Source organism: Rattus rattus, chromosome 16 (genome assembly GCF_011064425.1).
Source record: "Rattus rattus isolate New Zealand chromosome 16, Rrattus_CSIRO_v1, whole genome shotgun sequence".
Classification (NCBI taxonomy): Eukaryota; Metazoa; Chordata; class Mammalia; order Rodentia; family Muridae; genus Rattus; species Rattus rattus.
This window is the reverse complement of record NC_046169.1, coordinates 41585421-41595597: the sequence shown is the minus strand read 5'-3', so window position 1 is coordinate 41595597 and position 10177 is coordinate 41585421. Positions and strand designations below refer to the sequence as shown.

General features: G+C 56.2%; 1 protein-coding gene and 1 long non-coding RNA gene across 2 annotated transcripts; both read right to left on the bottom strand.

The window, feature by feature from the left end:
- Nucleotides 1-400: 400 nt before the first annotated feature.
- Nucleotides 401-7313, bottom strand: Asphd2 (aspartate beta-hydroxylase domain containing 2). Its single transcript, XM_032886873.1, has 3 exons — nt 5953-7313; nt 2029-2142; nt 401-817 (listed from the first exon to the last, which is right to left on the bottom strand). The coding sequence occupies exons 1-3, from the start codon at nt 6758-6760 to the stop codon at nt 708-710; spliced, it is 1032 nt and encodes a 343-aa protein (XP_032742764.1). The 5' UTR covers nt 6761-7313; the 3' UTR covers nt 401-707.
- Nucleotides 7314-7810: 497 nt separating this feature from the next.
- Nucleotides 7811-9749, bottom strand: LOC116885577. The gene is made up of 4 exons (XR_004386024.1): nt 9633-9749; nt 9328-9445; nt 8416-8529; nt 7811-8318 (listed from the first exon to the last, which is right to left on the bottom strand). It is a non-coding gene; the product is annotated as an uncharacterized LOC116885577 (long non-coding RNA).
- Between the last annotated feature and the right edge of the window lie 428 nt (nt 9750-10177).

Here is a 10177-nt window from a genome sequence, read left to right as displayed (position 1 = left end):
GTAGGCTTCTGTAGGCAGTGAGCTAAGTGGATCCTTGCTCTATGGCTGACCTGAGAACCCTCACTTGGTCTCCCGCTCTGTAGGAAGCTGTGGCTAAAGAAAAGGCCCAGGTTGGTCACCACCACAAGGGCCTATATAGATTCGGGGTCTATCAGCAATAATGACGGATTCCCCAGGCCCTGACTTTCGCGCCACCCTGATGGTATCTGGCAAGCCCATAATGAGGCCAACCAGGTGTGTAGGCAGCAGGCTGTCTCTTGCTCTGGGACAGTGAAGGGTCCTTGAAACCCCAACCTCGGAGGCCAAGCCGTCTGGTTCAATGGCTTCTGGTCTGTGGCATTCTGTTCTGTTTTGTTTTTGTTCTCTCTTGAGACAGCTACACAAGTTTAAGATGATGACATTTAGACAAAACAGCCATTTGGTTACTCTATTCCAGAACACGGAGAGGACACCAGGTAGCAAAGTGACACAGACGGGAGAGGCACAGAGCCTCTGGTCACAGCCAAAGGGACACACTAGTAGGTCAGAAGTCCCAGAAAATAGCCAGAAAGGGAAAGAAACCTAGGAAGTTCCCAGTAACCAAAGGAAAGACGCCCCGCAGTGACAGGAAGCCATTCATGCTCCCAGCACAGATCAGAGCACAGTCAGGGTAGGCAATAACACAGTCTACCCATCCACTCAGCCTGGCTCCGGCCCAGGCAATGTTCTCATCGTCCTGGAGCAAAGATGAAATCCAGGGCCTGACGTTCAGCAGCTGCCACGTTTGGGTGCCAGAGGTCCACCATGAAGACTACCCGTGGGCCATCCTCAGCAGAACCTGAGGAGGAGGAGCATAAGGGGTTCAGGCTAACCCTGGCACAACTCAACATGGCCTGAAGACCTCCCTTTCCCGAATGGTGAATGTTCATGAGGCCTTCTGTGCTTTGGAGCAAGGTGGGTGAAGGAAACTCTGGTGGTTTGAAAATGCTTGGCCCAGGGAGCGGCACCATTTGGAGGTGTGTTCCTGTTGGAGTGGATGTGGTCTTGTTGGAGTGGGTGTGGCCATGTTGGAGGAGGTTTGGCCTTGTTGGAGTAAGTGTGGCCCTGTTGGAGGAGGTGTGGCCTTGTTGGAATAGGTGTGGCCTTGTTGGAATAGGTGTGGCCTTGTTAGAGGAGGTGTGGTCCTGTTGGAGTAGGTGTGGCCCTGTTGGAGGAGGTGTGGCCTGGTGTGGCCTGTTGGGAGGTGTGGTCCTGTTGGAGGTGTGGCCTTGTTGGAATAGGTGTGGCCTTGTTAGAGGAGGTGTGGTCCTGTTGGAGTAGGTGTGGCCCTGTTGGAGGAAGTGTGGCCCTGTTGAAGGGGGTGTGGCCCTGTTGGAGGAGGTGTGGCCCGGTTGGAGTGGGTGTGGCCTTGTTGGAGTGGGTGTGGCCATGTTGGAGGAGGTGTGGCCCTGTTGGAGTAAGTGTGGCCCTGTTGGAGGAGGTGTGGCCCTGTTGGGGGAGGTGTGACCTTGTTGGGATAGGTGTGGCCTTGTTAGAGGAGGTATGGTCCTGTTGGAGTAGGTGTGGCCCTGTTGGAGGAGGTGTGGCCTTGTTGAAGGGGGTGTGGCCCTGTTGGAGGAGGTGTGGCCTTGTTGGAGTGGGTGTATCACTGTGGGTGTAGACTTTTAAGTCCCACTTCCTAGCTTCCTGGATGTCAGTCTTCTCCTAGCTCCCTTCTGATGAAGATGTAGAACTCTCACCTCTCTCTGCACCAAGCCTGCCTGGATGCAGGGTAGTGAGACTGTCAGAATAGACAGTTTAGATGCTGTCCCAACCCACAGAACATCTGACACTAAGAGTGAGCCTGATTGTGATGATGGCTTTTAGGTCATGGTGGCTGAAGTTGACCTGTCACCTGTAATACCCACGTGGAGACACTGCATGGGAAGGTGACATGGGAGGTGTGGGACTTCCTGGTAAGTTTTGTCTGGTACTCTAAAACTTCTCTTTGAAAAGTCTAATAACTACAAAGCAAGCAGGTGGGCAAGCCCTGAAAGAGGCGACACCCACCTTCATGGAACGAGGTGTGCAGGAAGGAGTCGTCGAAGAGTAGGCATCGGCCTTCTGCCCAGCACTGGGGCTCACCCCCCACCACCAGCTCACAGCCATTGGGAGTCTTCAGACCTTGGGGGGGAAAAAACACAGGATTGAGAGTGAAGGTGGCCAGGTTTCAAGGTTGCTAGAGGATGGAGCTGGGCTGCTCTGCGGAGCACACAAAAGCTTCAGTCTTCCACACATTCCCCTGGAGCCCACACTGCACTATCTGTGACCACGCCAAGACTAAGATTACCCTGAGGTGATGGTGTCAGGGATCCTTGTGGAGTAGGTCATGAGTGGAAGAGGATGCCGTGCCCACTGGGCTGGCTAGTCTTCTGTCAACCTGACACACAAGCTAGAGTCACCTGAAGGGAGGGAAACGCACTTGAGAAAACGCCACCATAAGGTACAGTTGTAGAACACACTTTTTTTTTTTTTTTTTTTGGTTCTTTTTTTGGAGCTGGGGACCCGAACCCAGGGCCTTGCGCTGAGGCAAGCGCTCTACCACTGAGCTAAATCCCCAACCCCGTAGAACATACTCTTAATTAGTGGTTGATGTCGTGGCACCATTGTGGGAGGGGCCCCGCCCATTGTGGGAGGGGCCAGTTCATTGTGGGTGGAGCCATCCCTGGGCTGGCGGTCCTGGGTTCTATAAGAAAGCAGGCTGAGCAAGTCATAGGGAGCAAGGCAGTAAGCAGCACCCCTCCATGGCCTCTGCATCAGCTCCTGCCTCCAGGTTCCTATCCTGTGTGAGTTCCTGTCTTGAGTTCTTCAAGAGATGAACAGCGATGTGGAACTGTGATCCAAATAAACCCTTCCCCCCCACAACTTGCTCTTGGCCACGGTGTTTTATCACAGGAATAGAAACCCTGACTAAGACATCCACCTAGCAACCAGTCCAGCCTCAGCCTCACAGGGCTGTGAGAAATATATCTCTGGAATAAACATTATTTTGTTTATTCGGTGTGGTCTCACTGTGTTGCCCAGACTAGCTTTGAACTCTCAACTCTCCTACCTGAGCATCCTGGGGACAGGCACCACCGCTGTTTCTGTTCCTTTTCTAACTTAAAACTTTGTGTCCGTGTTGTGTGGGGTGTACACGAGACACCACACATGAGCGAGCACTCAAGGACTACTTACATGAGGTGGTTCTGTCCTTCCTCTGAGGGCTCCGAGGATCAAACTCAGCACAACAGGCTTTAGGGAAAGTGCCTCACCCACTGAGCCACCTCCCCATCCCCTTTCTGTTGGATGAAAGCCAACAGCATATGGGACTCTCCTCACAGCCCAACAGATTGGTCAGTCTTTCTCAGGACAGGGGACTGATGAGGCCGGGCTGGCTGCCACCAAGTTTCCCAGCAAAATCCCTCCTCTGCTGGTTCCATCTGGTCTGGGTCCTAGACGCTTTTGCTTATGTTAATAGCTGGAGGCCCTCATGACCTCAGGACCTAGGAGCCATGGGAATCCAGGATGCTGAGTTCAAACCAGCTTCATCCAAGCAAAAGTCCCTACAGCAGAACCCTTTCCAAAGGACAATTTCCTGCTGCACCGAGGGGAATCGAAGACGCATTACTCCTTGTAAGTTGCTGGCTGGCCCGAGGCAAGGATCAAGACTGCAAGGCATGTACATTCTACACGTGCCTGCACACAGATATTAACGCTGGAGCCCAAAGTCCACACATGCCCTGCTCCCAGCCTGCCTACCCAACAACCTGGATCCCTACCACATGGGTTCCCAGGCCTTCCCCTCCTCCGCATCCCAAAGCCTTTGAACAGCACTGTAGCTGAGGCTGCAGTTCAGTGTTTCCGAACTTGCCCAGCATGCGGGAGACTCAGGGTTCATCCCAGTGCCGTGTAAATCAAAAGCTCCCACAAGGCAGCACCTTTCAAAAGAAAAACCTTTACTCCTGTTGCCAACAGCCCCGAGTGGCAGCCTGGCCCGAGTCTGCCGTTTGCTCCCGCCTGGTCTGTTCCTACCCCATCCCTCCAGCTCTGTTTACAACCGGAGTTTTATTAACCAAAGCCATCGTGTGGATCAGAGCCTACCTGGTAGTAGTGATGGCCTCCGCTTGCCAAGAACTCCACATGCACCCTTCCTTGTGGTCCCCAAACAGCCCCGGGGGCTCCCAGAGTCTGACCCTGGTGGACGGGTAAGGGACTGAGTCCAGACCTGCTGGCCTCCAGAGCCTTGTGGTCTACTGTTTCCTGGAGCAGAAGCCGTGCCTTACACAGCACTGTGTAGTCATGAGAGTCATTGCCACACTCAGGAGGAGACCGCCAGGCACTCTGCCAAATGGCCACTTAGTGAGCTGTGACCCCAAACTTCTCCACAACACGGGTGCCGGGAGTCCATCTTGCAGCGAGGCAGTGGAGACTCAGACCCTGCTGCTTCCACCCTGTCCTGCCTGCCTGTCAAATCCCCTCTGCACCTCTGACAGTGTCGCTTCTCAGCACCCACATCTCCAGTCCAAACCTTACCTTACCCAGAATCCTCACCTAGAGAGCAGAGGGAGCAGAGCTGCTGGGGGGAGAGGGGGTGGGAGACTTAGCAACTGGCACAGGCTCCCTGCAAAGCACGCTAGGGAACCCCACCAGAGCTTAAACAGGACACTCATCCTCCGCAAGCCATGCCGCCCAGCTCAGCACCCTCTGCTCTGATGTGTTCTCCAGTGAGGCCATGGCCTCTGTCGCTAGCTTTCTTCACCAGGAAGAAGACGCTGTATACTTGTGAAGTCTGCTTCCATGCTCTATAGCTCTGGCGACCACTCTGAGACACATCTCATCCTATCAGATCCCCAAGGGAGAACTTCTGCCACGGGATCTCTGGCCTCGCTTTCCGGGTTAGGTACAGGGGCAGCTGAACTCGAGACTCAATTTGAAGACCACGCACACAGTGCACAAGACCCCTGAGATTTGAGTAGAGTGACCAGAATACCGGGCACCATTTATCCATGTGATAAACTCGGGAAGTTTAAACACAGCCTCCTGGGCGCCATCAGGGACCTCTGTCACCAGCAGAACCCCCGTGGGTTCTGTGTCAGCCATCGCAGAGCACAGCAGCCACCAGACATACCTGGATACGCAAACTGAAGTCAAGTGAGAGCGTTAGACCAGCTGTTGTACTGACCACAGCCCCAGCCCTCCGCAGCCATGTGTGGCCAGCGGCTCACGGAATAGACAGGAAAGACTGATAACACTGTTACCACCTTCCCCTCCAGACTTCTTTCAGATAGAGCTTTTCCTGCCAGATGCTAGGGTTAAGTTGGTGTAAGGCCCTGTGGCAGAGAGCATGGGTGAGCACCACAGGAGAATGGATCAAAGTTTGAGAGGATAAGAAGAAACAAGTTTCGCCTTCTGCACTAACAGTTGTTTACAGACCACCACCAAGAAAAAGTTTTTTGTCTTCTAGAACTGGGGATACAGCTCAGTTTTGTAAAGTGCTTTTGTTATAACCATGAGTTGGAGAACTGACATGTGAACTGGCTAGCCACCACAGAGCACACTGTAGTCACAGGGCTGGGGAGGTAATAATGGAGAGATAGAGCCCTCTTGGGCTTGAGACCAGCCAGTTTAACCTAACCAGTGAGTGCCGGCCCCCCCCAGAGATCCTGTCAAATCACAGTAGACAGCGCCTGAGAAACAGCACTCGAGGCTGACCTCTGGCCCCGGCACACACATGCATACAAGTGCACACAAATAGTGCAGGCTAGCCCTTCGAGCCTTGACCCTTCTGCCTCAGCCTCTTGGGTGTTTGGACTGCAGGCCCATGCCGCTGCCGCATCCAGCTGAATGAGCGCCTTCGGTATTTGACCAAAGCACCCATGAAGCCAAGGTACCATCGGACTCGAGGCTTCCTCCAGCGATTGTGCTGGGGACTCTCTCTGCCCCTCCACGTACCTAGGTGGCACCGGATTCGGATGTTTGTGGGCCCATAGTGCTCCGTGATCACGGTCCCAGGACTCAGCACTGAGATGCAGGCGTTCCCGAAAACATTGTTCCCAATACAGGTCCGGAGGCTGCCGAGTAAGCGGTAAGTCCGAGGGCACTTCCTGCAGTTCCTGGGGACACAAACGCCCTGGCTGACAAAGTCAAAGGTGAACCACTCCCCGCTGGGGGTGCTGTTCACTTTCCACCCCTGAGGGAGGCTGCAGTTAGAGAAGGCTTTGTAGAGCGCCTCGAACTCGCAGAGGATGGCCTGGAAGTTCCGCTCCAGCAGCTCCACATCGTGCTTCTGGGCGTCCCTGGGGAAGTAGGGCGTGGTGGGGAGGTCAGGCAGGAAGAAGACCTCGGGCTTCTGGATGGAGGGCTGGCTGCTGAGGTAGCGGCCCTGCTCCCGGATGCCCTTGTGGATACGGCCCATGCCAGACCACGAGTAGCGCTTGGCGTACTCCTGCAGGTTGTGGTAGAGCTTCTGGTTGAGGCCGTCGTGGTGCGTGCAGCGCACACACTCAGGGGACTGGCAGTACATGGATCCGTTCTGTAACCCGTTGGCATCCACGCCCTGCAGGAGGGAGTTGACGGATACGTGGGGTCGGGGCTGTTCTCGGCCCACATGGTAACAGTACCACACAAACAGGACGAGCAAGCAGGCCACAGTGATGACAGCTGTGCCATCACAGTCCCGCACGGACTGGATACCAGTGGCGATGCAGTCCCTCAGGCCGTCCAGAGACCAGCTCCAGGCCACCAGCCACTCCAGCCACATCTTGAGGGACTCGGTGCTCGAAGGAAACTGGCTCAGACGGTCAGTCCTCTGGGGGTCTCTAGGGCACCCACAGCGTGCAGGTTAGCAGGCGGCAGAAGGAGTGGTGGTGGCAGGGGGAGGCACGGCTGCCACTGTCCCTCGGTTCCTGCCAAGGGCTCCATTGATCAACAGTGAGGCCTGCCAGCTGGGCCCACTAGGAAAAGTCACTGCAGTGGGGCGGAGGGCTCTGCCTTAGGTCCCATTAGCAAATGCAGTCAGTCACCGTGAAAGGGCTTTCATGACGTCCAAACCTGGGATGGAAACCAGAGAGCGGCAGCATGAGTGTTGTGACTGGAAAAGGCCTAACAGTTTCAGGAAGATGGAGATCCAGCCTCATACAGCAGAGGGCTATCACATTCCCCCTCCTCTTCCCAAACACACTGTAAGTCAGGTTAATATCAGTTGGAAAAGCAAGTGGGTGACCTGCAGTGACCTCTGTGGTGGGGGCAGGGCTCTTTCTGCCACTCAGCCAGGAGGTGATCTAGTGGCCTTGCCCGCAGGGTTACGGAAGGGAAAACCTTCCAAGCCCCTGACTCAGTTTCCCACCTCTGAGAGCAGTTGACACAGCTTTGCCAACCACCCTGCTTGCGGGGGTTTGGGGTGGGGGGACGTGGAGGCCAAATCACTGTAAAACACGATGCAAGCCCAACTGTGCCCCCCTCAAGGCTCTAGAACCCAGAGTGTCCCCCCCCCGGTTTCTCTGCCACGTTCCATTCCCCATTCACACTCCAAGGTGGTGCAGTCAGATCCATGTTCTCCCAAAAATGCTCTATCGCCTGGGGGAGCACTTCAGTGAGCCTCCCTCCTCCCCAAGAGGAGGAGGGAGACAATAACAAGACCTGCCCCCCTCAACCTCCCCACTCCCTCAACCAGCTAGGCCTTAAGTCTACAGCACCTGGGGGAGCACAGCTGGGAGCACTTCAGTAATCCTCCCTCCTCCCCAAGAGGAGGAGAGAGACAATAACAAGACCAGCCCCTCCACCCACCCCCATCTCCTGGACCAGTTAGCTCTTGGAAGTCTACCGTAGAGAAGTTATATACCCAAACTAGACATAGGCTGGACCAGGTGTACACACCTGCCTCTGCAGGGCACGCCCACTCTCTAAGGTCCAGTGCCTTCACCCGTCAGCTGGCTGGGGATAATGTCACAATAAATCTGCCACGCGTGATCGACAGGCAAACCGAAGGTGGGGCGTGCTCTAAGGCTCCCACCCCAAGCGGAAGGCAAAGGCTGAAGAAACCTGACTGGGGTGATGTCCACTCCCCGAGTCAAGGAAAACTTTCGGCGCTCATTCATCACCTACCGGCACCGTCCCGGTGTTGGCTGAATAAAGAATCACTTGACTATAATGTTCAGGAAGACAAAAACACACACGCTGAATATTCATGGGGACTCATGCTTCTAGGAAAAGTACAGGAGCAGAGAGAGGAAAAGTCAGCTTCTTCTCAAGATGCAGAGCCCGCGTTAGGCTTGACACCCATCCTCCATGGGTGATGCCATCGGTCCCGGCTGCTTCCTCTTTGGGAAAAGGGGGAAAGCCCCAGAAAGGTGTTTTGTTTTGCACTTGCTCTTCAAGACAGCCCAGAGTTCCCAAGATTCTGCGTGAGATTCTCACCTGGTGTTCATAGACTCTGAGGAAACTCTTAAAACTGCCGAGGTTTCCTCGGATGCCCGGAGACTGGGTTGGTGACAGGTAATACCTGACTCTTGAAACTGAGTTACCACCAACCTGCTCATGTCAAAAGTAGATACAAAAACCCCAGGTGGGTGGCTGAGAGAGCGCTCCATCACCAGCCCTTCCCCTCCTCAGAACAGCCTTCAGGGACAAAGCAGACAGGAGCCGTTCCTAAGGCAAAGCAGTAAATACTTAGCAAGGAGAGACTCCAATCTCTCCGCAAAACCAAATCCAGCATTAAGAGAGGGAGCTGGGACCTGACTTAGAACCCGGGAGGCTGGCGGCCCCTACGCGTAGAGAGGGACACACAAAGCCAGAGCTGGATTTGTGACAAGAAAATAAACTCTGGTTGGATAGAATGTGTGGCAGCAAGATGATGGGTAGAGGCACACTTCTGGCTCTCTTCACAGATCGGTCCCCATCAGGGACCGGCATCATGCAGCCCCGCACCTCAGATCTCAAAGATCAGTGGGCTCTGGGGAATAAAGGCCAAATTCCAAGTCCAATCAAAGATAACTTCTGACGTGAGGAATGCCTGGGGAGACAGTCTCCACTTGACCCAGTTAACCCGGATCAGATGACCAGCTCAGGAGGTTTTCTGATGCTAAACAGCCCGGGTCACCCTGAGGTGAAGCCCGGGGACCCCCGAAAGCATCACACACCACAAGAGAGGATTCGGGTGGCTGCGTTGCTTGTTATCCTCTGTACCAAGGGGGCAGAGAGCTGTCCTGAGACAAGCCCTCCCCTCTAGGGACCTTCCCTCCTCACGATCTCCCGCCAGTGTCACAGGCCCCGAGAGGTCAGAAAGATGCGTTAACGCAGGTATTGAGGGGAGGAGATGGTGAGGGATACCTGGAAAAGTGGGAAGGAGGTTTAGGGCGCGTGACAATTCACGGGACAGGGAGGTGGGTCAAAGTGGGTGATGCTGAGGAGGATGGGGGACCAGGAAAACAGGCGAAGAAGGAGGAAGCTGAAAAGAGAGGAGGAGGGGGAGGAGAGAAGGTGGGGGTGATGCTGCGCTGCGCGGTCCAGCCCGAGCGGCGCTCAGCACGCAGCCGGTGCTAGGCGACCGCGGGCCCTGGGCCGGCCGGGGATGCAGGCGCGGGCACCCGGAGCATCGTCCTCAGTAGCCCCACAGTCCCCGAGATGCTGCTTACCTGCGCGGGCGGCTGCGGGTACCAGGGCGACGCCACTGCCCCAGGGACACGGCCACCCCCTGCCGCGCCCGCAGCCGCTGCCCGACCCGAGCCGCGAGCCCCGCCGAGCCGGTGCCGCCCGCGCTGCGCTCCGCGGCCCCGAGGACCAAACTCCCAATGCCGCGCGCGCCTGGCGGCGGGAGGGGCGGCGGGGCGGACTCGCAGGACCCCGGCGCGTGCACCTGCCGCGCGTGCCCGCGGGGGGCTCCGCGCGCCCCGCCCCGCCGCGCGCCGGGTACGCGCATCAGGTCCGGGGGCTTCGCGTTTCAGTCTCCCTGGTTCCCGCTCGATCCTTTCTCCCTCCCGCAGCCCCTCCGTTCGTTCCTCCCTCCCGCATCTCCTCCCCTCGGTGTCCTTCCCCTCGCCCCTCTTGCCTGTGATGGATCCCACACACACTTCTGAGGCCCCGCGGACACGTGGGATGAAATTGCAAATAGAACAGCCTGGAAGATCGGCGGCTCCCGGCCCCGCCTGGGCGCTGCCGACTGGAGCTGTTGCAGACCTGG